Here is a 25185-nt window from a genome sequence, read left to right on the forward strand (position 1 = left end):
AGTAAATAATCAGCACTGTTTTTTTAATTCGTCGAAATTTAAAATAAACAAGTAATTGCACTTTTTGGTCTTATTATTCTGCAAAGTATTGGCATAAAAAGACTGGCAATAATGTATTACAAATAAATTTTGAAGAAATTGATAGAAATGAGGCTAACTAGTTTTAGCAGATCTTGAAGAACACTGCATATTTTCATTAAAAAATTTGCATAAAAAAGAGTTAAAAACTGACATGAAGCAATAGATTACACCATTTACATGCACAAAATTTGACAAACAACAAATTGAAGAAATAAGTACGGATCGATGTAAAGAATCCAACGTTAGAGCGTTTTTAGTAATCTAACATTAAAAACTACATGTTTACACACACAGCAATTTATCTAGGGGTGGTACAATAATCCTTTTATGTCGGTTGGAACAAAATTCTAAGTTGCACAACTTTACCTTTGACTAACAGAACTGTTTGTAAAATTTTATAACGGTTTTCAGCTAGCACCATGTGTAAGTAGACAAACCCATCAGATTTACTTCAGAACTTGAGCACCACTTGATGGCAGAGCAACATAAAACGTGGCAGTGCCAGAATATTTTGACTGTACAAAAAAAAACAGTATACCGGTAAGTTTAAAAAGCATATTTTTAACAGTATGTTTTAAAAACAAAACCACATTTATTAACGTGTAAAACTATATAAAACTGATAAAAGATTTGATGCTAGTCATGCAACAATAAAATTGACCAGGGTATGAAATTTCAGCGGAAAAGGAACAAAATAACACAGGGAAATGTAAAAATGAAGATCAGGGATTTCATTAGAAAAACATACACTAGAGCTCTACTAAGCTCATCTCTGTTGAAGAATTTAGTGGCATAGCTATGTGATGCATAATTACAAAGGAAAAAAATTAATTTAAACAGATTCGATAAGTTTACCTTAATATGCAAAACAGTTTCTTCTACTTTGCTGGCATCTAACAGTGTGACAGCACATCCACCAAATCCCCCTCCTGTCATTCTGCTTCCATAAACGCCAGGGCATTCAAGAGCATATTCTACAAGTTCATCCAGCTCTAAGCAACTGACCTCATAATCATCCCTGTTTAAAAAGCAAATATGTTTTTACCCAACTGTTTGGGTACTCTTCTCTTTTGGCTAAGTGAATAAATTTAAACCTTTGCCATATTGCACAAATGTTTACAAGTTGTAGTTGTGAGATTTTGGTGGAAGTCATAGCTAAAAACAAACTTTGTCTGAAAAAGTTGTAAATATGGAATGTTTTGCAACATGATTTTAAAAACAAAAACAGATTACCCTCAATATGTACCTTAACGAATTATGGCTTTCAACCATTAGTTTCCCAAACAATTGGTAATTTCCTATTTTCAGAGCATTTGCGGCATCAAGGGTGCGCTTTATTTCCCCAATAACATGCCTAGCTCTCCAAAAAGTAGTTTTGTCCATTTCAGCTTCAAAGGCTAAAAAACTCATAAATTTTCACTTAGATCAGGATCACTGTAAGTTTACGTGCACCAAATCTCCTGTGCAGTTAATTCCATTTTACATATTATATTTGTACTACCAAAATGTACTACCTGCAAGGTCTTGAAGAGTTGCTTCTCTCAAGCTCTTCTTTTTCATAATTTCAGCCGCTTTAAAGCAGGATTGTCTTCGTTCAGGGTATTCACTTCCAGTCAATTCATGGCGAACATTTGAGTTTGTTATTAGCACAGCTACATTTATATCAGTCAGGGGAATAAGTGTAGATTCCATTGACCTAATAAATATAAGCTTAATTATGGTCAACAATGTGTATGCCTGATCATAGCTGGGCAACGCTCACTTAAAAGGCGTTTACGCTCGTCGAACAGAATTCGAGTGCCGCTTACACTCATGTTCTTGAATAAAAAATTGACCACGCTCGCACGAGCCCTTGCGCTCACAAAAAAGAAAAGAGCGTGCTCGCGATCATTATGGTAAAGCTATTTTTGTCCTTCCAGGACATTTTCAATAAACAAGAGCATTTGCATGTTGTAATTCAGAACTTGTTTCCATTTGTAGGTTGGCATCATAATGTTTAAGAAAAAAAATTGATATTTCCAGGGGCAGCGTAAGCAGATTACTAGCTGAAGTGGGGTGTGAATCGTTTTTTGTCCAGGATGTCTTATTAGAATTATTGCATTTTTATGGGAATTTATTTTATTGATCTTATTGGAACATAGTCATCGTCTATACAAACAAGTTTTAGGGTTAGGGTTGTATAATGTAGGGCAATATATAGACAATGTCAATGTATTGGAATAATTTTATTTTATTACTTTTCATAAACCGTAAACTGTAACATCATAAACCTACAAAGCTGGCTTTAAACTGTTTTATCTTGAGCTTTTGTCATTGTCTCTCGTGATCACTTGAAAAAAATAGTTGATTCATATCGTTTTTACACCACCATCACCTTAAAACTACAGTTAATCTCAACACAGTCAAAACTTACACAATTTGTAAGCTATAAAGGGCTTCACAGTTCACACAACGTTTGCATTTTGTGCAAAGGAAATGAGTGCGACTGGAAGACTGAAATAATGTGAAATTTGATCTTGGCAGATGAGCGTTGCTCACACGATGACCTACAAAAAACGAGCACGTTCGAGCCCAGCTCTGTGCCTGACTACATAATATGCAATTGCAAAATAATAACGCACAGCAAGCTACAGTCAAAAGTCTTAATTTCAAAAGAGGTATGGGGTAGATCAAAAAATTATCTAAATACAATGAGCGGATCTTGAGATATAACAGTTTGTTTATTGATCATTGATGTAAAGTCATCTAGTGGTCAAAAACGTTTTTGCCCATAAATCGAAAACTGCTAATCTGATTTTCACCATTCATCTAAGAAAATTGAATGGAATCAATTAATGAAATAAAAAATAGGGTGACTCCAACCAACGTTCATATTATAATTAAATGACCCGTGCACTACAAATGCACATCAACAACAGTATTATTTATTAAGAAAACTAAATATTATTCATGTACTGGTGTTTCAATAACATAGCCAGAAATATAGAAGTAAAAAATCACTTGAGGTCTAACTGTCATTTGGTACCTGCAATCAATCAGCAACGCGTGACCTTCTTTACCCATGACTGATATAAACTGATCCATAATACCACATGGCATTCCAGGAAACTTGTGCTCAGCCTCCTGACAGGAGAGAGCCTTTGATTTCAGATCAGGAGCAGAGGCTTTAACAGGAGCAAAATGTTTACACTGAATTAAGATCGGCGTACTGTACTAATACTAGTACATAAATCTTATTAGCAGCACAATGCGTTACAGTAAAATCAGATTTTTAAAAAATGCAACAAGTAGAACATTTAATAGGACCTACATCCAGTTAAAACTTCCAAGAATGTGTAAACAGCAACCTCAAGTGACGCTGAACTTGATACTCCTCCACCAATAGGTACACTACTGAGTAATACAGCTTTAAACCCGGGAACTGGTGCAACTGTCATAAGTATATAACCATATTAGCAATATGACCTGTAATTCTGGAAATGGAAAACTTAGCAAAGTATACAGGTTTTCATATAATTTTCATAAAAACCACCACACTTATGTCACGATAACATCATGAAATGTCATTTTACATCGACAATACTTTATAAGTAAGGATATGTCTGTAACATACTTTTAAAGCACTGAACAACACCCTTGACATAATTGGCCCACAATGGCTTTCCGGGTGTTAATGGGGTATCCGCCGTAGGTGAATGAAAATTGACACAGGTAGGTTTATCTGCAGTAGTTGCCATAGTTTGTACAACAATGCTTGAGGCATCTTCATTTCTACATCCTGCCATAACAGTCACCTGTGGAAGTGCCTGTACCAACAAACAGTCAATGTTTAAGAAACGTAGTGCTACAGCTTCATAAACTGGCAATATATTGTCACAAAATTAGCATTTTCAGAACATTTAACTTAAAACCTCCCAAAATAAAACTAAATCTATGCACAAATTATTTCTATAGACCATCATTACCATAATATTCTAACAACGTTATACATCCATCATAAGTAACTGATAGATAACAACTATTTTGCAAAATAACATTTCCAATTAAAACAGAAGTTGACTGTATTTAGTATGAAAAACATTTTGTATAATCAAGATAACTGTTTTGGATTTGATGTTCTGAAAAAGAAATCCCTACTTTTGTAATGTATAGTTTTCACCTTATCTTAAAACCTGATAGCAGATAACATCACAAGAACAAATGCAAAAGCCTAGTAATACCATAGGAAAGACAAATCCTTCATTGTAATCCGTATGTTCTCCTATCAAATTAACGCGCCCAGGCGCACATGCTACGATGGTCGCTTCATTTCCAGGAAAACATTCAGCAAAAGCTGCCTTAGCTTGCTTTACTAATTCCTCAACGGAAGGTATCTCAGTTATCAGTGACATTTTACTAGTATCTAAAGCATAATAACAGTAACACTGGTCAACTAACTGCACTATTAACCAATCGAAATTTCTTATAATTTTATTTACAACATTAAAATCATTATTCACAAAATCACAGTTCCAAAATCACAAAAATGATATAAACTGTAATTATAAAACTAAGTTTTGAAGATGGCTCACAATATTTATATATCCCAAAATACTGCAATATGTACAATGTACACATACAACTGATGCAGACTGTGTTAAATGCACGGTCAGTCACATGCAGAATGCAAAGTATGGCAGTTTTCGATGAGAAATCTTGCCTGCACGGACACAAACTTTGGCGTGATGGTCTGTTCTGTACTGAAGCCTCAATTCTTTGTTTATTTATATATTATAAGTTGGCGTTCAAACGGCCAGTTTTTCTTTGTTTATTATATTTGGTATAAGCGACCTGAATATGAAAAAAATGAGGGTGTACACTGCTGAATCTCGTGCATGCAGCTGCTACCCTTTCCACGATGGACAACTCAGATATAACTATTTATATTCTTGTAACTTGGTTGTTGTGTGTTTTTTGTTTTAGTTAAAACAATTTTTTGTCTATGTAGGCTATCCACTTTGGGTCTCTTATACTTTTACACTTTGACGTGAAGGCTTGAATGATAGGAAAGAGTTGTAAGGTAATAGAAAAGAAGTTGTGACGCAATAATTGTAACAAAAATTCTCTCCTTCATGATGCCAGGCTAAAATTTCACAGTGGTCGGACGATTCAATTCATGAAAGATTCAACTCACAGACCTTTCAACCCACGGACTTTTCAACCCACGGACGAGTCCACCCATGACGATTCAACCCACGGAATGACTGATGAACAGAGTATTCTTCTGGACTTCTAGCCAGTGGTACTGGTGTGTTATATTACAGTATTTTTGTGGTGTCAAACACAGTAAGAAAAAAGATAAAAACAAATGCTAAAAGAGTGCTTAGTGATAACTGATAAAACACTTCAGACCCACAACAAAGTAATTAATGATAAGCTACTAGTAGCTATTAAATTTTTATTACTGTAACTGTGATGACGGCAATGTGAAATGTGTTAATATAATCTAAGACAATTTAGGTGCAAAACATGTAATCATAGATATGCACCTGATGCGGGATTTTTAAATTCGATAATTTCTTAGATGTCATGGTAAATTTAGAATTTTTCAGGAAAGTTTTGCATGGTAAGTTCGTAGCGTGCAAAACTGTTTACTACTTATCGATTTTTCCCAACTTTTTTGTACCTCCTTCAGCGCCAACTTTATCGGCACCAAAAACCCCCGAACTGAGAAAAACCTTAATTTTCCAAATGCGTTTTATCTAAAAATTAATACTTCAAATTTTTAGGAGCTAAATTGCCAAGCGAAAGGCGCTGAATTGTTTAATTAATTACCTAAAAAAAGACGAAGCGTACATACACTTATTGCAGGAAACGAGATGTCCTCGGCACAATGAATTAAAATGGCGCTCCGAATGCAGAATAGAAAAATTAATTTTTAGCTCCTGCCCCAGAAAGTTAATGCCCAATAAAGGAATAGCAATTTTAATCAACCACCCAGCAATAAATATTAAAAAATGGGATCTAGATCAAGAGGGACGTTGGATCACCCTCCAAAATAGGCTACAAACTCCAAAATATACACAAAAGTCTGGAGGAACAAATTAAAAGAAATATTGCCAGGATTAATTGAGGGAATCGAATTCGCAACAATAAGAAAGACGATAAGTGAAGGTAGGCTACCATACGCTCTTGAGAGACCTATTTGAACATAGCTCAAAGAAAGGGCTAGAGGCGTGTTTTATCTCGCTGGATTTTGAAAAGGCTTTTGATTCAATAGCACAAAATTGGTTAAAAGTAAGCTTTAAGCGCCATGAATCTGTGAACCAGCATCAGGAAAATTATCGAATATTTTTACGAAGACAATGTCGCAGAAATTGCCTGAAATTCCCTGAACTAACTTCGCGCGTTTAATTTCAAATCTGCATAGAATATATTACCTTTGAATAATAATTAATAGAACCGATTACGCGCCCACAATGAAAGTAGCTGCTGCTTTTGCAAATTTGGACCCGATGCCGTCCACCATCTATTGCCTTCACACCCAAATCCAATGGAAACGGACTATAACGCTCACCGAAAAAATCGATGACCTTTGGGCACTACAGCATAACCCAAAAATCGAACCGACCGCCGATAAAATCCTCAACCAGACTTAAATGCGTGATTGAAAATCAACAGTTCTCCCTGCAAAACTTATCAAAAACATACGTAAAACTTTCAAATTTAGCATGTCTACATGTGTAAAAACCGTACAGACCTAACAGACAACTAACCTTCTCTCCTGATCACATTTTAAATGTTTGTAGCCTAATGTTTGTAGGCCTATGTCAGTTTGTATTGAAATATACGATGTCACATTTGACATGGAACAAAGTATTAAAAACCGATTCTTATTGCCTTATAAGTTATAACCTTATTTTAGATATCTTATCGTCTTTTGCTAACACGTATACCTAGATATGCACATCCCAGAAATTAAATAACCGAATCTCAAAAGATTAGAAACTAGTTTTCGTATTTTTTCCAAATGTTAGGAACAGGTTTTATTTCATGATTGAAGCTTTTCATTGGCACGTGCAGGAAAAGTTGTTTTCGATTTTTTTTATTCACATTCCAATACTAGGCGCTGGGTGCTTTAATCGTCATGAAGTAAACCGTACGTCATATCAATTTGACAATTGTCGAATCGCATGAACCATAATAATTTTGTGAGCCTATTGCAAAAGCAAAATAAAAGCATTGCGGCTGCTTAATTTTCTTAACTTTTAAGTTATGTTACCCTAGAATAGGATTTGAAATTCTGGTTACGGAATGAATTATTCTAGATCGTTCTAGAATAGTCAATTATTCTGTTTTATACATCCCTACGTATACTCAAGCTTCATTTCACCTTCACGTTATAGTCCCTAATAAAAACTTGTATTGTTTTCGTGCATTGTGTATTTATTTTGTGCATGTTTTGTGTGTTGTTTATCCTTATTATATATCGAAAGTTCTGTTCCCTTTCGACCGCTTTTACTGTCTGTCCTATACAAATACAAGAAAGCAAGTTATAATCATTTAACAAGATGTACGGCGGACATTTAACGTCCAAATTTGTTTGCTAACTTATGCAACATACACATCTCTGTACTCACAAAGTGTTTAGTGCGCAGTTTCTTCGCCACAGAGTAAAATGATGTCCACAAGTTTTGCGCCCAAAGTTGTTCCTTTTCCGTTGCTTCGTTTTTTTAAATTTAAATTTTTTTTTTTGTATTCAGAATACCATAAAGCTTTATTCGTAAGCGTACTTCATTATCCGCGACTAAAAAGCGAAACAAGAGAAGATTAGCATGGCCCCTGCGCAAGGATGACACGTAAAATCGTGAAGCGTTCCATATTTTTCAAACCCTAACCCTACCTTTATCCAACATTAACACTATCTCTAACCAACAGTGATCGAATCCTAACTCAAATTTAACCCCAACACAACTTTAACTTAATCCCAATAAAACTTTAACACTCATCTAATGCAAGATATGGCAGAGGAAATTTTCACAGCATTTAAAACTCTGTTAGAGAATAAAAAACTTGTTTGTCTACAACAGTAGGGAGAGTGTTAAGGATAAATTTATGGTAAGGCGTGTCATCGGTCGGTATACCGCATTATATGTAAAACCCAATTAAATCATACACTTTATAACTTAATTCAGCAATAAGTCTTCTATCGGGCGTAGAAAATTTATTATCGTGGAGTACCAGAAATGAAAAACAATTTTCCAGGAAGCTTATTTAAGAAACGGTCAAAGTATTGGTAGTTGTACTTGCTTCGGCAGTACGTATACTAAAATTGGAACGATACAGAGAAGATTAGCATGGCCCCTGCGCAAGGATGACACGCAAAATCGTGAAGCGTTCCATATTTTTCAAACCCTAACCCCATCTTTATCCAACATTTACACTATCTCCAACCAACAGTAATCGAATCATAAATCAAACTTAACCCCAACACAACTTTAATTTAATTCCAATAAAACTTTAACACTCATCTTACGCAAGATATGGCAGACGTAATTTTCACAGCATTTAAAACTTTGTTAAAGAATAAAAAAACTTTGTTTGCCTACAACAGTAGAGAGAGGGTTAAGGATAAACTTAGGTTAAGGCGTGTCATCGGTCGCTATTTCGCATTATATGTAAAACCCAATTAAATCATGCACTTTATAGTTTTGCATTAAGTCTTGTTTCGGGACGTAATTGTTTTAATAAGTACCAGAAATGGAAAACATTTTTCCAAGAAGCCTATTTAAGAAACGGTCAAAGTATTGGTAGTTGTACTTGCTTCGGCAGTACGTATACTAAAATTGGAACGATACAGAGAAGATTAGCATGGCCCCTGCGCAAGGATGACACGCAAAATCGTGAAGCGTTCCATGTTTTTCAAATCCTAACCCCATCTTTATCCAACATTAACACTGTCTCCAACCAACAGTAATCGAATCCTAATTCAAACTTAACCCCAACACAACTTTAACTTAATCCCAATGAAACTTTAACACTCATCTAATGCAAAATAAGGTTGACAGAACTCTCATTACATTTAAAACTTTGTTAGAGAATAAAAAAAACCTTGTTGCATGGTCTATAACTTTAGAGCGAGAGGGGAAGGTTAATTTGAGTGTACAGCGTGTCATCGGTCGCTATTTCGCATTATATGTAAAACCCAATTAAATCATGCACTATAATTCCGCAATAAGTCTTGTTTTAAGACGTAATTGTTTTTAATAAGTACCAGAAATGGAAAACATTTTTTCAAGAAGCCTATTTAAGAAACGGTCAAAATATTGGTAGTTGTACTTGCTTCGGCAGTACGTATACTAAAATTGGAACGATACAGAGAAGATTAGCATGGCCCCTGCGCAAGGATGACACGCAAAATCGTGAAGCGTTCCATATTTTTCAAACCCTAACCCCATCTTTATCCAACATTAACACTATCTCCAACCAACAGTAATCGAATCATAAATCAAACTTAACCCCAACACAACTTTAATTTAATTCCAATAAAACTTTAACACTCATCTTACGGTTTGGTGACACTTAATCACGCGACACTTAATCACGCGACGCTTAATCACCGACACATAATCACTAGGACATTTAATCACGCGACACTTAATCACGCGACACATAATCACTAGGACATTTAATCACGCGACACATAATCACTAGGACATTTTAATCACACATTTACAATGTTTATTTACATTTACAATTTACAGCAATGCTATGCATGGGAAATGTAAGCAACTGCACGAAGGTAGACTAAAATCTCGCTTGACAGATAACGGTCAACTGTGTTTTGCACGCGCAGTTTCAGTGTCTTGTACCGCATTGGAATAGAAGGTTGAGTACCAGCAATTCCTTGCAGAAACGTTGCACATTGCATTTGAATGTCTTTTTCAATTCCCTGTATGAAAGTCCACAATGTCGGGTGGTGGCATTGAAAAGCACTTGGAGACCAAAATGCCAACCTTCGACTGCATTTGTGGTTCTTGCAATGCAACCAGCCCCGGCTTCGTAATGATTCCAACTTTCGATTGGAAAGATGGCTGAGCCGTAATTTTCACCACGTCCCGGACGTCGTCTGCCTCTGATATATGTGTGTTCGAAATACGAAAGCAGCTCAGGCATTTTCTCGTGATCGGGCATGCTATCAGCTAAGATCAGAAATGACTCGACTACATCAGAGGAAGGGACCATGGCTAAGGCTGGTAAACACCGAACAGCTGTTCTTAATTCGTCATTAGACTCCACAGAGAGATGCACACGAGCTTGAATTACTGAATTTTCCTCACGCTTTTCCGACATCGAAGTGATTATGTGTCGCGTGATTAAATGTCGCGTGATTAAGTATCCAAGTCGCGTGATTAAATGTCCTAGTGATTATGTGTCGCGTGATTAAATGTCCTAGTGATTATGTGTCGCGTGACTAAATGTCCTAGTGATTAAGTGTCGGTGATTAAGCGTCGCGTGATAAAGTGTCGCGTGATTAAGTGTCGGTACACCCATCTTACGCAAGATATGGCAGACGTAATTTTCACAGAATTTAAAACTTTGTTAAAGAATAAAAAAACCTTGTTTGCCTACAACAGTAGAGAGAGGGTTAAGGATAAACTTAGGTTAAGGCGTGTCATCGGTCGCTATTTCGCATTATATGTAAAACCCAATTAAATCATGCACTTTATAGTTTTGCATTAAGTCTTGTTTCGGGACGTAATTGTTTTAATAAGTACCAGAAATGGAAAACATTTTTCCAGTAAGCCTGGTTAAGAAACGGTCAAAATATTGGTAGTTGTACTTGCTTCGGCAGTACGTATACTAAAATTGGAACGATACAGAGAAGATTAGCATGGCCCCTGCGCAAGGATGACACGCAAAATCGTGAAGCGTTCCATATTTTTCAAACCCTAACCCCATCTTTATCCAACATTAACACTATCTCCAACCAACAGTAATCGAATCATAAATCAAACTTAACCCCAACACAACTTTAATTTAATTCCAATAAAACTTTAACACTCATCTTACGCAAGATATGGCAGAGGAAAATTTCACAGCATTTAAAACTCTGTTAGAGAATAAAAAACTTGTTTGTCTACAACAGTAGGGAGAGGGTTAAGGATAAATTTAGGGTAAGGCGTGTCATCGGTCGCTATTTCGCATTATATGTAAAACCCAATTAAATCATGCACTTTATAGTTTTGCATTAAGTCTTGTTTCGGGACGTAATTGTTTTAATAAGTACCAGAAATGGAAAACATTTTTCCAAGAAGCCTATTTAAGAAACGGTCAAAGTACTGGTAGTTGTACTTGCTTCGGCAGTACGTATACTAAAATTGGAACGATACAGAGAAGATTAGCATGGCCCCTGCGCAAGGATGACACGCAAAATCGTGAAGCGTTCCATGTTTTTCAAATCCTAACCCCATCTTTATCCAACATTAACACTATCTCCAACCAACAGTAATCGAATCCTAATTCAAACTTAACCCCAACACAACTTTAACTTAATCCCAATGAAACTTTAACACTCATCTAATGCAAAATAAGGTTGACAGAACTCTCACTACATTTAAAACTTTGTTAGAGAATAAAAAAAACCTTGTTGCATGGTCTATAACTTTAGAGCGAGAGGGGAAGGTTAATTTGAGGGTACAGCGTGTCATCGGTCGCTATTTCGCATTATATGTAAAACCCAATTAAATCATGCACTTTATAGTTTTGCATTAAGTCTTGTTTCGGGACGTAATTGTTTTTAATAAGTACCAGAAATGGAAAACATTTTTCCAAGAAGCCTATTTAAGAAACCGTCAAAATAATTGGTAGTTGTACTTGCTTCGGCAGTACGTATACTAAAATTGGAACGATACAGAGAAGATTAGCATGGCCCCTGCGCAAGGATGACACGCAAAATCGTGAAGCGTTCCATATTTTTCAAACCCTAACCCCATCTTTATCCAACATTAACACTATCTCCAACCAACAGTAATCGAATCATAAATCAAACTTAACCTCAACACAACTTTAATTTAATCCCAATAAAACTTTAACACTCATCTTACGCAAGATATGGCAGACGTAATTTTCACAGAATTTAAAACTTTGTTAAAGAATAAAAAAACCTTGTTTGCCTACAACAGTAGGGAGAGGGTTAAGGATAAACTTAGGTTAAGGCGTGTCATCGGTCGCTATTTCGCATTATATGTAAAACCCAATTAAATCATGCACTTTATAGTTTTGCATTAAGTCTTGTTTCGGGACGTAATTGTTTTAATAAGTACCAGAAATGGAAAACATTTTTCCAGTAAGCCTATTTAAGAAACAGTCAAAGTATTGGTAGTTGTACTTGCTTCGGCAGTACGTATACTAAAATTGGAACGATACAGAGAAGATTAGCATGGCCCCTGCGCAAGGATGACACGCAAAATCGTGAAGCGTTCCATATTTTTCAAACCCTAACCCCATCTTTATCCAACATTTACACTATCTCCAACCAACAGTAATCGAATCATAAATCAAACTTAACCCCAACACAACTTTAATTTAATCCCAATAAAACTTTAACACTCATCTTACGCAAGATATGGCAGACGTAATTTTCACAGAATTTAAAACTTTGTTAAAGAATAAAAAAACCTTGTTTGCCTACAACAGTAGGGAGAGGGTTAAGGATAAACTTAGGTTAAGGCGTGTCATCGGTCGCTATTTCGCATTATATGTAAAACCCAATTAAATCATGCACTTTATAGTTTTGCATTAAGTCTTGTTTCGGGACGTAATTGTTTTAATAAGTACCAGAAATGGAAAACATTTTTCCAAGAAGCCTATTTAAGAAACGGTCAAAGTATTGGTAGTTGTACTTGCTTCGGCAGTACGTATACTAAAATTGGAACGATACAGAGAAGATTAGCATGGCCCCTGCGCAAGGATGACACGCAAAATCGTGAAGCGTTCCATATTTTTCAAACCCTAACCCCATCTTTATCCAACATTTACACTATCTCCAACCAACAGTAATCGAATCATAAATCAAACTTAACCCCAACACAACTTTAATTTAATCCCAATAAAACTTTAACACTCATCTTACGCAAGATATGGCAGACGTAATTTTCACAGAATTTAAAACTTTGTTAAAGAATAAAAAAACCTTGTTTGCCTACAACAGTAGGGAGAGGGTTAAGGATAAACTTAGGTTAAGGCGTGTCATCGGTCGCTATTTCGCATTATATGTAAAACCCAATTAAATCATGCACTTTATAGTTTTGCATTAAGTCTTGTTTCGGGACGTAATTGTTTTAATAAGTACCAGAAATGGAAAACATTTTTCCAAGAAGCCTATTTAAGAAACGGTCAAAGTATTGGTAGTTGTACTTGCTTCGGCAGTACGTATACTAAAATTGGAACGATACAGAGAAGATTAGCATGGCCCCTGCGCAAGGATGACACGCAAAATCGTGAAGCGTTCCATGTTTTTCAAATCCTAACCCCATCTTTATCCAACATTAACACTATCTCCAACCAACAGTAATCGAATCCTAATTCAAACTTAACCCCAACACAACTTTAATTTAATTCCAATAAAACTTTAAAACTCATCTTACGCAAGATATGGCAGAGGAAATTTTCACAGCATTTAAAACTCTGTTAGAGAATAAAAAACTTGTTTGTCTACAACAGTAGGGAGAGTGTTAAGCATAAATTTAGGGTAAGGCGTGTCATCGGTCGGTATACCGCATTATATGTAAAACCCAATTAAATCATACACTTTATAACTTAATTCAGCAATAAGTCTTCTATCGGGCGTAGATAATTTATTATCGTGGAGTACCAGAAATGAAAAACATTTTTCCAGGAAGCCTATTTAAGAAACGGTCAAAGTATTGGTAGTTGTACTTGCTTCGGCAGTACGTATACTAAAATTGGAACGATACAGAGAAGATTAGCATGGCCCCTGCGCAAGGATGACACGCAAAATCGTGAAGCGTTCCATATTTTTTAAACCCTAACCCTACCTTTATCCAACATTAACATTAACTCTAACCAACAGTGATGGAATTCTAAGTCAAACTTAACCCCAACACAACTTTAATTTAATCCCAATAAAACTTTAACACTTATCTCAAGCAAGATAAGGCAAACGTAATTTTCACAGCATTTAAAACTTTGTTAGAGAATAAAAAAACCTTGTTTGCCTACAACAGTAGAGACAGTGTTAAGGATAAACTTAGGGTAAGGCGTGTCATCGGTCGCTATTTCGCATTATATGTAAAACCCAATTAAATCATGCACTATAACTCCGCAATAAGTCTTGTTTTAAGACGTAATTGTTTTTAATAAGTACCAGAAATGGAAAACATTTTTCCAAGAAGTCTATTTAAGAAACGGTCAAAATATTGGTAGTTGTACTTGCTTCGGCAGTACGTATACTAAAATAGGAACGATACAGAGAAGATTAGCATGGCCCCTGCGCAAGGATGACACGCAAAATCGTGAAGCGTTCCATATTTTTCAAACCCTAACCCCATCTTTATCCAACATTTACACTATCTCCAACCAACAGTAATCGAATCATAAATCAAACTTAACCCCAACACAACTTTAATTTAATCCCAATAAAACTTTAACACTCATCTTACGCAAGATATGGCAGACGTAATTTTCACAGAATTTAAAACTTTGTTAAAGAATAAAAAAACTTTGTTTGCCTACAACAGTAGGGAGAGGGTTAAGGATAAATTTAGGGTAAGGCGTGTCATCGGTCGCTATTTCGCATTATATGTAAAACCCAATTAAATCATGCACTTTATAATTCCGCAATAAGTCTTGTTTTAAGACCTAATTGTTTTTAATAAGTACCAGAAATGGAAAACATTTTTCCAAGAAGCCTATTTAAGAAACGGTCAAAATATTGGTAGTTGTACTTGCTTCGGCAGTACGTATACTAAAATTGGAACGATACAGAGAAGATTAGCATGGCCCCTGCGCAAGGATGACACGCAAAATCGTGAAGCGTTCCATATTTTTCAAACCCTAACCCCATCTTTATCCAACATTAACACTATCTCCAACCAACAGTAATCGAATCATAAATCAAACTTAACCCCAACAAAACTTTAATTTAATTCCAATAAAACTTTAACACTCATCTTACGCAAGATATGGCAGAGGTAATTTTCACAGAATTTAAAACTTTGTTAAAGAATAAAAAAACCTTGTTTGCCTACAACAGTAGGGAGAGGGTTAAGGATAAATTTAGGGTAAGGCGTGTCATCGGTCGCTATTTCGCATTATATGTAAAACCCAATTAAATCATGCACTTTATAATTCCGCAATAAGTCTTGTTTTAAGACCTAATTGTTTTTAATAAGTACCAGAAATGGAAAACATTTTTCCAAGAAGCCTATTTAAGAAACGGTCAAAATATTGGTAGTTGTACTTGCTTCGGCAGTACGTATACTAAAATTGGAACGATACAGAGAAGATTAGCATGGCCCCTGCGCAAGGATGACACGCAAAATCGTGAAGCGTTCCATGTTTTTCAAATCCTAACCCCATCTTTATCCAACATTAACACTATCTCCAACCAACAGTAATCGAATCCTAATTCAAACTTAACCCCAACACAACTTTAATTTAATTCCAATAAAACTTTAACACTCATCTTACGCAAGATATGGCAGAGGAAATTTTCACAGCATTTAAAATTCTGTTAGAGAATAAAAAACTTGTTTGTCTACAACAGTAGGGAGAGTGTTAAGGATAAATTTAGGGTAAGGCGTGTCATCGGTCGGTATACCGCATTATATGTAAAACCCAATTAAATCATACACTTTATAACTTAATTCAGCAATAAGTCTTCTATCGGGCGTAGATAATTTATTATCGTGGAGTACCAGAAATGAAAAACATTTTTCCAGGAAGCCTATTTAAGAAACGGTCAAAGTATTGGTAGTTGTACTTGCTTCGGCAGTACGTATACTAAAATTGGAACGATACAGAGAAGATTAGCATGGCCCCTGCGCAAGGATGACACGCAAAATCGTGAAGCGTTCCATATTTTTTAAACCCTAAACCAACCTTTATCCAACATTAACATTAACTCTAACCAACAGTGATGGAATTCTAAGTTAAACTTAACCCCAACACAACTTTAATTTAATCCCAATAAAACTTTAACACTTATCTCAAGCAAGATAAGGCAGACGTAATTTTCACAGCATTTAAAACTTTGTTAGAGAATAAAAAAACCTTGTTTGCCTACAACAGTAGGGAGAGTGTTAAGGATAAACTTAGGGTAAGGCGTGTCATCGGTCGCTATTTCGCATTATATGTAAAACCCAATTAAATCATGCACTTTATAGTTTTGCATTAAGTCTTGTTTCGGGACGTAATTGTTTTTAATAAGTACCAGAAATGGAAAACATTTTTCCAAGAAGTCTATTTAAGAAACGGTCAAAATATTGGTAGTTGTACTTGCTTCGGCAGTACGTATACTAAAATTGGAACGATACAGAGAAGATTAGCATGGCCCCTGCGCAAGGATGACACGCAAAATCGTGAAGCGTTCCATATTTTTCAAACCCTAACCCCATCTTTATCCAACATTAACACTATCTCCAACCAACAGTAATCGAATCATAAATCAAACTTAACCCCAACACAACTTTAATTTAATTCCAATAAAACTTTAACACTCATCTTACGCAAGATATGGCAGACGTAATTTTCACAGAATTTAAAACTTTGTTAAAGAATAAAAAAACTTTGTTTGCCTACAACAGTAGGGAGAGGGTTAAGGATAAATTTAGGGTAAGGCGTGTCATCGGTCGCTATTTCGCATTATATGTAAAACCCAATTAAATCATGCACTTTATAGTTTTGCATTAAGTCTTGTTTCGGGACGTAATTGTTTTAATAAGTACCAGAAATGGAAAACATTTTTCCAGTAAGCCTGGTTAAGAAACGGTCAAAATATTGGTAGTTGTACTTGCTTCGGCAGTACGTATACTAAAATTGGAACGATACAGAGAAGATTAGCATGGCCCCTGCGCAAGGATGACACGCAAAATCGTGAAGCGTTCCATATTTTTCAAACCCTAACCCCATCTTTATCCAACATTAACACTATCTCCAACCAACAGTAATCGAATCATAAATCAAACTTAACCCCAACAAAACTTTAATTTAATTCCAATAAAACTTTAACACTCATCTTACGCAAGATATGGCAGAGGTAATTTTCACAGAATTTAAAACTTTGTTAAAGAATAAAAAAACCTTGTTTGCCTACAACAGTAGAGAGAGGGTTAAGGATAAACTTAGGTTAAGGCGTGTCATCGGTCGCTATTTCGCATTATATGTAAAACCCAATTAAATCATGCACTTTATAGTTTTGCATTAAGTCTTGTTTCGGGACGTAATTGTTTTAATAAGTACCAGAAATGGAAAACATTTTTCCAGTAAGCCTGGTTAAGAAACGGTCAAACTATTGGTAGTTGTACTTGCTTCGGCAGTACGTATACTAAAATTGGAACGATACAGAGAAGATTAGCATGGCCCCTGCGCAAGGATGACACGCAAAATCGTGAAGCGTTCCATATTTTTCAAACCCTAACCCCATCTTTATCCAACATTAACACTATCTCCAACCAACAGTAATCGAATCATAAATCAAACTTAACCCCAACACAACTTTAATTTAATTCCAATAAAACTTTAACACTCATCTTACGCAAGATATGGCAGAGGAAATTTTCACAGAATTTAAAACTTTGTTAAAGAATAAAAAAACCTTGTTTGCCTACAACAGTAGAGAGAGGGTTAAGGATAAACTTAGGTTAAGGCGTGTCATCGGTCGCTATTTCGCATTATATGTAAAACCCAATTAAATCATGCACTTTATAGTTTTGCATTAAGTCTTGTTTCGGGACGTAATTGTTTTAATAAGTACCAGAAATGGAAAACATTTTTCCAAGAAGCCTATTTAAGAAACGGTCAAAGTATTAGTAGTTGTACTTGCTTCGGCAGTACGTATACTAAAATTGGAACGATACAGAGAAGATTAGCATGGCCCCTGCGCAAGGATGACACGCAAAATCGTGAAGCGTTCCATGTTTTTCAAATCCTAACCCCATCTTTATCCAACATTAACACTATCTCCAACCAACAGTAATCGAATCCTAATTCAAACTTAACCCCAACACAACTTTAACTTAATCCCAATGAAACTTTAACACTCATCTAATGCAAAATAAGGTTGACAGAACTCTCACTACATTTAAAACTTTGTTAGAGAATAAAAAAAACCTTGTTGCATGGTCTATAACTTTAGAGCGACAGGGGAAGGTTAATTTGAGTGTACAGCGTGTCATCGGTCGCTATTTCGCATTATATGTAAAACCCAATTAAATCATGCACTTTATAGTTTTGCATTAAGTCTTGTTTCGGGACGTAATTGTTTTTAATAAGTACCAGAAATGGAAAACATTTTTCCAGGAAGCCTACTTAAGAAACGGTGAAAGTATTGGTAGTTGTACTTGCTTCGGCAGTACGTATACTAAAATTGGAACGATACAGAGAAGATTAGCATGGCCCCTGCGCAAGGATGACACGCAAAATCGTGAAGCGTTCCATATTTTTCAAACCCTAACCCCATCTTTATCCAACATTAACACTATCTCCAACCAACAGTAATCGAATCATAAATCAAACTTAACCCCAACACAACTTTAATTTAATCCCAATAAAACTTTAACACTCATCTTACGCAAGATATGGCAGACGTAATTTTCACAGAATTTAAAACTTTGTTAAAGAATAAAAAAACCTTGTTTGCCTACAACAGTAGAGAGAGGGTTAAGGATAAACTTAGGTTAAGGCGTGTCATCGGTCGCTATTTCGCATTATATGTAAAACCCAATTAAATCATGCACTTTATAGTTTTGCATTAAGTCTTGTTTTGGGAACATAATTGTTTGTTAATAAGTACCAGAAATGGAAAATCATTTTCCAAGAAAACTATTTAATAAACGGTCAAAGGAGAGGTAGTTGTACTTGCTTCGGCAGTACGTATACTAAAATTGGAACGATACAGAGAAGATTAGCATGGCCCCTGCGCAAGGATGACACGCAAACTCGTGAAGCGTTCCATATTTTTTAAACCCTAACCCTACCTTTATCCAACATTAACACTATCTCTAACCAAAAGTGATGGAATCCAAAATCAAACTTGACCCCAACACAACTTTAACTTAATCCCCATGAAACTTTAACACTCATCTAACGCAAGATAAGTGTGACAGAACTCTCACTACATTTAAAACTTTGTTAGAGAATAAAAAAAAACCTTGTTGGTCTATAACTTTAGGGCGAGAGGGGAAGGTTAATTTGAGTGTACAGCGAGGGATCGATCGCTATTTCGCATTATATGTAAAACCCAATTAAATCATGCACTTTATAATTACGCAATAAGTCTTGTTTTGGGACGTAATTGTTTTTAATAAGTACCAGAAATGGAAAACATTTTTCCAGGAAGCATTTTTAAGAAACGGTGAAAGTATTGGTAGTTGTACTTGCTTCGGCAGTACTTATGTAACGATTATTTTCTCGTTCATGTAGCCAGGCTTAATTTCATATTTACGGTGAACCGCGACACCTTTAACTGCGAGTAACTGTGAGTAACCTTCAACTGTGAGACTGTGTAGCGTTATCACGCTAATGAAACAAACCGATGATCTTCGAAAAGCCACATTTAATTGGTCTCAGCCAGACGCCGACTCAACTAAAAAACTCTAAAAAGCGCACAATATTTATATATAACAAGGGTGCCAAATCACGTGATAAAAATAGTTAACAAACGCGTAGAAGGTGCTGATTGGTAAAAACGCTTCAAGCAAAAACACGGTGATAAGTAACAACACAACATGTGAGGAACAAAGTCCGTAACACGAATACTAAAATTAAGGTAAAACCTTAATATGTAAAACCCAATTAAATCATGCACTTTATAGTTTTGCATTAAGTCTTGTTTCGGGACGTAATTGTTTTAATAAGTACCAGAAATGGAAAACATTTTTCCAGTAAGCCTGGTTAAGAAACGGTCAAACTATTGGTAGTTGTACTTGCTTCGGCAGTACGTATACTAAAATTGGAACGATACAGAGAAGATTAGCATGGCCCCTGCGCAAGGATGACACGCAAAATCGTGAAGCGTTCCATATTTTTCAAACCCTAACCCCATCTTTATCCAACATTAACACTATCTCCAACCAACAGTAATCGAATCATAAATCAAACTTAACCCCAACACAACTTTAATTTAATTCCAATAAAACTTTAACACTCATCTTACGCAAGATATGGCAGAGGAAATTTTCACAGAATTTAAAACTTTGTTAAAGAATAAAAAAACCTTGTTTGCCTACAACAGTAGAGAGAGGGTTAAGGATAAACTTAGGTTAAGGCGTGTCATCGGTCGCTATTTCGCATTATATGTAAAACCCAATTAAATCATGCACTTTATAGTTTTGCATTAAGTCTTGTTTCGGGACGTAATTGTTTTAATAAGTACCAGAAATGGAAAACATTTTTCCAAGAAGCCTATTTAAGAAACGGTCAAAGTATTAGTAGTTGTACTTGCTTCGGCAGTACGTATACTAAAATTGGAACGATACAGAGAAGATTAGCATGGCCCCTGCGCAAGGATGACACGCAAAATCGTGAAGCGTTCCATGTTTTTCAAATCCTAACCCCATCTTTATCCAACATTAACACTATCTCCAACCAACAGTAATCGAATCCTAATTCAAACTTAACCCCAACACAACTTTAACTTAATCCCAATGAAACTTTAACACTCATCTAATGCAAAATAAGGTTGACAGAACTCTCACTACATTTAAAACTTTGTTAGAGAATAAAAAAAACCTTGTTGCATGGTCTATAACTTTAGAGCGACAGGGGAAGGTTAATTTGAGTGTACAGCGTGTCATCGGTCGCTATTTCGCATTATATGTAAAACCCAATTAAATCATGCACTTTATAGTTTTGCATTAAGTCTTGTTTCGGGACGTAATTGTTTTTAATAAGTACCAGAAATGGAAAACATTTTTCCAGGAAGCCTACTTAAGAAACGGTGAAAGTATTGGTAGTTGTACTTGCTTCGGCAGTACGTATACTAAAATTGGAACGATACAGAGAAGATTAGCATGGCCCCTGCGCAAGGATGACACGCAAAATCGTGAAGCGTTCCATATTTTTCAAACCCTAACCCCATCTTTATCCAACATTAACACTATCTCCAACCAACAGTAATCGAATCATAAATCAAACTTAACCCCAACACAACTTTAATTTAATCCCAATAAAACTTTAACACTCATCTTACGCAAGATATGGCAGACGTAATTTTCACAGAATTTAAAACTTTGTTAAAGAATAAAAAAACCTTGTTTGCCTACAACAGTAGAGAGAGGGTTAAGGATAAACTTAGGTTAAGGCGTGTCATCGGTCGCTATTTCGCATTATATGTAAAACCCAATTAAATCATGCACTTTATAGTTTTGCATTAAGTCTTGTTTTGGGAACATAATTGTTTGTTAATAAGTACCAGAAATGGAAAATCATTTTCCAAGAAAACTATTTAATAAACGGTCAAAGGAGAGGTAGTTGTACTTGCTTCGGCAGTACGTATACTAAAATTGGAACGATACAGAGAAGATTAGCATGGCCCCTGCGCAAGGATGACACGCAAACTCGTGAAGCGTTCCATATTTTTTAAACCCTAACCCTACCTTTATCCAACATTAACACTATCTCTAACCAAAAGTGATGGAATCCAAAATCAAACTTGACCCCAACACAACTTTAACTTAATCCCCATGAAACTTTAACACTCATCTAACGCAAGATAAGTGTGACAGAACTCTCACTACATTTAAAACTTTGTTAGAGAATAAAAAAAAACCTTGTTGGTCTATAACTTTAGGGCGAGAGGGGAAGGTTAATTTGAGTGTACAGCGAGGGATCGATCGCTATTTCGCATTATATGTAAAACCCAATTAAATCATGCACTTTATAATTACGCAATAAGTCTTGTTTTGGGACGTAATTGTTTTTAATAAGTACCAGAAATGGAAAACATTTTTCCAGGAAGCATTTTTAAGAAACGGTGAAAGTATTGGTAGTTGTACTTGCTTCGGCAGTACTTATGTAACGATTATTTTCTCGTTCATGTAGCCAGGCTTAATTTCATATTTACGGTGAACCGCGACACCTTTAACTGCGAGTAACTGTGAGTAACCTTCAACTGTGAGACTGTGTAGCGTTATCACGCTAATGAAACAAACCGATGATCTTCGAAAAGCCACATTTAATTGGTCTCAGCCAGACGCCGACTCAACTAAAAAACTCTAAAAAGCGCACAATATTTATATATAACAAGGGTGCCAAATCACGTGATAAAAATAGTTAACAAACGCGTAGAAGGTGCTGATTGGTAAAAACGCTTCAAGCAAAAACACGGTGATAAGTAACAACACAACATGTGAGGAACAAAGTCCGTAACACGAATACTAAAATTAAGGTAAAACCTTAATATGTAAAACCCAATTAAATCATGAACTTTATAGTTTTGCATTAAGTCTTGTTTTGGGACGTAATTGTTTTTAATAAGTACCAGAAATGGAAAACATTTTTCCAGGAAGCCTATTTAAGAAACGGTCAAAGTATTGGTAGTTGTACTTGCTTCGGCAGTACGTATACTAAAATTGGAACGATACAGAGAAGATTAGCATGGCCCCTGCGCAAGGATGACACGCAAAATCGTGAAGCGTTCCATATTTTTCAAACCCTAACCCTATCTTTATCCAACATTTACGCTATCTCCAACCAACAGTAATCGAATCCTAATTCAAACTTAACCCCAACACAACTTTAACTTAATCCCAATGAAACTTTAACACTCATCTAATGCAAAATAAGGTTGACAGAACTCTCACTACATTTAAAACTTTGTTAGAGAATAAAAAAAACCTTGTTGGTCTATAACTTTAGAGCGAGAGGGGAAGGTTAATTTGAGTGTACAGCGAGGGCGCATTATATGTAAAACCCAATTAAATCATGCACTTTATAGTTTTGCATTAAGTCTTGTTTCGGGACGTAATTGTTTTAATAAGTACCAGAAATGGAAAACATTTTTCCAGGAAGCCTATTTAAGAAACGGTCAAAGTATTGGTAGTTGTACTTGCTTCGGCAGTACGTATACTAAAATTGAAACGATACAGAGAAGATTAGCATGGCCCCTGCGCAAGGATGACACGCAAAATCGTGAAGCGTTCCATATTTTTCAAACCCTAACCCCATCTTTATCCAAATTTTACACTATTGTAACCAAACTTTTTCTGACCAGGTAAGCTCCCCGCTTTAACGGCTAGTCAATTAGCCAGACTCTCTTATTTTTACGAGTCTTCCTCAAATAAAAACAAACGTGTTCTCTTTATTAAAACCTCACGTAGACTAACTCAACTCAACCAAGCCCTTGCTAGCCAAGCAACCAACCAAAACACAGAATTAATCTTTTAATTAATTAATCTTCACAGAATAATTTTGCAAACCAAGTTGAAGTGGATTTGGTGACAAGACCTTGTTACTTTTGTAAGTTGTACATGTACATACCGTTTCATGTTTACTGTTATAAACCAGTAATTTTATGAAAAAAAAAAAAAAAAAACACAGAATTAATCTTGGCCACATAGCAAGAAAATAAGCGCGGGGCGTTAATGACCAAATAGGCCTACAGGGGTAGTGCGGTGACGCGGAACAAGAAATAAACTAAAAAAAACCTGCACGTGTAAATGGTAAAGAAGTGCGACAGTGCGAGAGAAGTTATGAAAACCGACAAGTATACGCAAGTACACTAAAATTGGAACGATACAGAGAAGATTAGCATGGCCCCTGCGCAAGGATGACACGCAAAATCGTGAAGCGTTCCATATTTTTCAAACCCTAACCCCATCTTTATCCAACATTTACACTATCTCCAACCAACAGTAATCGAATCCTAATTCAAACTTAACCCCAACACAACTTTAACTTAATCCCAATAAAACTTTAACACTCATCTAACGCAAGATAAGGGTGACGTAATTTTCACAGAATTTAAAACTTTGTTAGAGAATAAAAACTTGTTTGTCTACAACAGTAGGGAGAGGGTTAAGGATAAATTTAGGGTAAGGCGTGTCATCGGTCGGTATACCGCATTATATGTAAAACCCAATTAAATCATGCACTTTATAGTTTCGCATTAAGTCTTGTTTTGGGAACATAATTGTTTGTTAATAAGTACCAGAAATGGAAAATCATTTTCCATGAAAACTATTTAATAAACGGTCAAAGTATTGGTAGTTGTACTTGCTTCGGCAGTACGTATACTAAAATTGGAACGATACAGAGAAGATTAGCATGGCCCCTGCGCAAGGATGACACGCAAAATCGTGAAGCGTTCCATATTTTTCAAACCCTAACCCCATCTTTATCCCACCTTTATCGGTCGCTATTTCGCATTATATGTAAAACCCAATTAAATCATGAACTTTATAGTTTTGCATTAAGTCTTGTTTTGGGACGTAATTGTTTTTAATAAGTACCAGAAATGGAAAACATTTTTCCAGGAAGCCTATTTAAGAATCATTTTCCAAGAAAACTATTTAATAAACGGTCAAAGGAGAGGTAGTTGTACTTGCTTCGGCAGTACGTATACTAAAATTGGAACGATACAGAGAAGATTAGCATGGCCCCTGCGCAAGGATGACACGCAAAATCGTGAAGCGTTCCATATTTTTCAGACCATAACCCTATCTTTATCCAACATTAACACTATCTCTAACCAGCAATGATGGAATCATAAATCAAACTTAACCCCAACACAACTTTAACTTAATCCCAATAAAACTTTTACACTTATTTCAAGCAAGATATGGCAGACGTAATTTTCACAGCATTTAAAACTTTGTTAGAGAATAAAAAAACCTTGTTTGCCTACAACAGTAGGGAGAGTGTTAAGGATAAACTTAGGGTAAG

The 25185-nt window shown here is 35.7% G+C and overlaps 1 protein-coding gene, 28 non-coding genes and 2 pseudogenes across 29 annotated transcripts; 30 read left to right on the forward strand and 1 right to left on the reverse strand.

The window, feature by feature from the left end:
- Positions 1–6: 6 nt before the first annotated feature.
- Positions 7–5718, reverse strand: LOC143451378 (galactokinase-like). The gene is made up of 8 exons (XM_076951872.1): positions 4302–5718; positions 3695–3887; positions 3392–3511; positions 3107–3245; positions 1596–1777; positions 1328–1478; positions 937–1099; positions 7–596 (listed from the first exon to the last, which is right to left on the reverse strand). The coding sequence occupies exons 1-8, from the start codon at positions 4470–4472 to the stop codon at positions 528–530; spliced, it is 1188 nt and encodes a 395-aa protein (XP_076807987.1). The 5' UTR covers positions 4473–5718; the 3' UTR covers positions 7–527.
- A 2129-nt stretch (positions 5719–7847) lies between these two features.
- Positions 7848–7947, forward strand: LOC143457961 (U6 spliceosomal RNA; annotated as a pseudogene).
- A 415-nt stretch (positions 7948–8362) lies between these two features.
- On the forward strand, positions 8363–8469 carry LOC143457924 (U6 spliceosomal RNA). The gene has a single exon (XR_013117571.1). It is a non-coding gene; the product is annotated as a U6 spliceosomal RNA (small nuclear RNA).
- A 407-nt stretch (positions 8470–8876) lies between these two features.
- On the forward strand, positions 8877–8983 carry LOC143457950 (U6 spliceosomal RNA). Its single transcript, XR_013117596.1, has one exon. It is a non-coding gene; the product is annotated as a U6 spliceosomal RNA (small nuclear RNA).
- Positions 8984–9395: 412 nt separating this feature from the next.
- On the forward strand, positions 9396–9502 carry LOC143457925 (U6 spliceosomal RNA). The gene has a single exon (XR_013117572.1). It is a non-coding gene; the product is annotated as a U6 spliceosomal RNA (small nuclear RNA).
- Positions 9503–10899: 1397 nt separating this feature from the next.
- Positions 10900–11006, forward strand: LOC143457926 (U6 spliceosomal RNA). The gene has a single exon (XR_013117573.1). It is a non-coding gene; the product is annotated as a U6 spliceosomal RNA (small nuclear RNA).
- Positions 11007–11411: 405 nt separating this feature from the next.
- LOC143457951 (U6 spliceosomal RNA) lies at positions 11412–11518 on the forward strand. The gene has a single exon (XR_013117597.1). It is a non-coding gene; the product is annotated as a U6 spliceosomal RNA (small nuclear RNA).
- Positions 11519–11933: 415 nt separating this feature from the next.
- On the forward strand, positions 11934–12040 carry LOC143457927 (U6 spliceosomal RNA). Its single transcript, XR_013117574.1, has one exon. It is a non-coding gene; the product is annotated as a U6 spliceosomal RNA (small nuclear RNA).
- A 407-nt stretch (positions 12041–12447) lies between these two features.
- On the forward strand, positions 12448–12554 carry LOC143457928 (U6 spliceosomal RNA). The gene has a single exon (XR_013117575.1). It is a non-coding gene; the product is annotated as a U6 spliceosomal RNA (small nuclear RNA).
- A 407-nt stretch (positions 12555–12961) lies between these two features.
- LOC143457929 (U6 spliceosomal RNA) lies at positions 12962–13068 on the forward strand. The gene has a single exon (XR_013117576.1). It is a non-coding gene; the product is annotated as a U6 spliceosomal RNA (small nuclear RNA).
- A 407-nt stretch (positions 13069–13475) lies between these two features.
- Positions 13476–13582, forward strand: LOC143457952 (U6 spliceosomal RNA). The gene has a single exon (XR_013117598.1). It is a non-coding gene; the product is annotated as a U6 spliceosomal RNA (small nuclear RNA).
- Positions 13583–13997: 415 nt separating this feature from the next.
- LOC143457930 (U6 spliceosomal RNA) lies at positions 13998–14104 on the forward strand. Its single transcript, XR_013117577.1, has one exon. It is a non-coding gene; the product is annotated as a U6 spliceosomal RNA (small nuclear RNA).
- A 406-nt stretch (positions 14105–14510) lies between these two features.
- Positions 14511–14617, forward strand: LOC143457959 (U6 spliceosomal RNA). The gene has a single exon (XR_013117604.1). It is a non-coding gene; the product is annotated as a U6 spliceosomal RNA (small nuclear RNA).
- A 408-nt stretch (positions 14618–15025) lies between these two features.
- On the forward strand, positions 15026–15132 carry LOC143457931 (U6 spliceosomal RNA). Its single transcript, XR_013117578.1, has one exon. It is a non-coding gene; the product is annotated as a U6 spliceosomal RNA (small nuclear RNA).
- A 408-nt stretch (positions 15133–15540) lies between these two features.
- On the forward strand, positions 15541–15647 carry LOC143457953 (U6 spliceosomal RNA). The gene has a single exon (XR_013117599.1). It is a non-coding gene; the product is annotated as a U6 spliceosomal RNA (small nuclear RNA).
- A 415-nt stretch (positions 15648–16062) lies between these two features.
- Positions 16063–16169, forward strand: LOC143457934 (U6 spliceosomal RNA). Its single transcript, XR_013117580.1, has one exon. It is a non-coding gene; the product is annotated as a U6 spliceosomal RNA (small nuclear RNA).
- A 408-nt stretch (positions 16170–16577) lies between these two features.
- LOC143457935 (U6 spliceosomal RNA) lies at positions 16578–16684 on the forward strand. Its single transcript, XR_013117581.1, has one exon. It is a non-coding gene; the product is annotated as a U6 spliceosomal RNA (small nuclear RNA).
- A 407-nt stretch (positions 16685–17091) lies between these two features.
- Positions 17092–17198, forward strand: LOC143457936 (U6 spliceosomal RNA). Its single transcript, XR_013117582.1, has one exon. It is a non-coding gene; the product is annotated as a U6 spliceosomal RNA (small nuclear RNA).
- A 407-nt stretch (positions 17199–17605) lies between these two features.
- Positions 17606–17712, forward strand: LOC143457937 (U6 spliceosomal RNA). Its single transcript, XR_013117583.1, has one exon. It is a non-coding gene; the product is annotated as a U6 spliceosomal RNA (small nuclear RNA).
- A 407-nt stretch (positions 17713–18119) lies between these two features.
- Positions 18120–18226, forward strand: LOC143457954 (U6 spliceosomal RNA). Its single transcript, XR_013117600.1, has one exon. It is a non-coding gene; the product is annotated as a U6 spliceosomal RNA (small nuclear RNA).
- A 414-nt stretch (positions 18227–18640) lies between these two features.
- Positions 18641–18747, forward strand: LOC143457938 (U6 spliceosomal RNA). The gene has a single exon (XR_013117584.1). It is a non-coding gene; the product is annotated as a U6 spliceosomal RNA (small nuclear RNA).
- A 410-nt stretch (positions 18748–19157) lies between these two features.
- On the forward strand, positions 19158–19264 carry LOC143457948 (U6 spliceosomal RNA). Its single transcript, XR_013117594.1, has one exon. It is a non-coding gene; the product is annotated as a U6 spliceosomal RNA (small nuclear RNA).
- Positions 19265–20224: 960 nt separating this feature from the next.
- Positions 20225–20331, forward strand: LOC143457939 (U6 spliceosomal RNA). Its single transcript, XR_013117585.1, has one exon. It is a non-coding gene; the product is annotated as a U6 spliceosomal RNA (small nuclear RNA).
- A 407-nt stretch (positions 20332–20738) lies between these two features.
- On the forward strand, positions 20739–20845 carry LOC143457956 (U6 spliceosomal RNA). Its single transcript, XR_013117602.1, has one exon. It is a non-coding gene; the product is annotated as a U6 spliceosomal RNA (small nuclear RNA).
- Positions 20846–21259: 414 nt separating this feature from the next.
- Positions 21260–21366, forward strand: LOC143457940 (U6 spliceosomal RNA). Its single transcript, XR_013117586.1, has one exon. It is a non-coding gene; the product is annotated as a U6 spliceosomal RNA (small nuclear RNA).
- Positions 21367–21776: 410 nt separating this feature from the next.
- On the forward strand, positions 21777–21883 carry LOC143457949 (U6 spliceosomal RNA). The gene has a single exon (XR_013117595.1). It is a non-coding gene; the product is annotated as a U6 spliceosomal RNA (small nuclear RNA).
- A 961-nt stretch (positions 21884–22844) lies between these two features.
- On the forward strand, positions 22845–22951 carry LOC143457941 (U6 spliceosomal RNA). Its single transcript, XR_013117587.1, has one exon. It is a non-coding gene; the product is annotated as a U6 spliceosomal RNA (small nuclear RNA).
- Positions 22952–23346: 395 nt separating this feature from the next.
- LOC143457947 (U6 spliceosomal RNA) lies at positions 23347–23453 on the forward strand. The gene has a single exon (XR_013117593.1). It is a non-coding gene; the product is annotated as a U6 spliceosomal RNA (small nuclear RNA).
- A 538-nt stretch (positions 23454–23991) lies between these two features.
- Positions 23992–24105, forward strand: LOC143457960 (U6 spliceosomal RNA; annotated as a pseudogene).
- A 407-nt stretch (positions 24106–24512) lies between these two features.
- LOC143457942 (U6 spliceosomal RNA) lies at positions 24513–24619 on the forward strand. The gene has a single exon (XR_013117588.1). It is a non-coding gene; the product is annotated as a U6 spliceosomal RNA (small nuclear RNA).
- Positions 24620–24840: 221 nt separating this feature from the next.
- On the forward strand, positions 24841–24947 carry LOC143457943 (U6 spliceosomal RNA). The gene has a single exon (XR_013117589.1). It is a non-coding gene; the product is annotated as a U6 spliceosomal RNA (small nuclear RNA).
- The last annotated feature ends 238 nt before the right edge of the window (positions 24948–25185 follow it).

The sequence above is a fragment of the Clavelina lepadiformis genome, chromosome 4 (genome assembly GCF_947623445.1).
Source record: "Clavelina lepadiformis chromosome 4, kaClaLepa1.1, whole genome shotgun sequence".
NCBI classification, from domain to species: Eukaryota; Metazoa; Chordata; class Ascidiacea; order Aplousobranchia; family Clavelinidae; genus Clavelina; species Clavelina lepadiformis.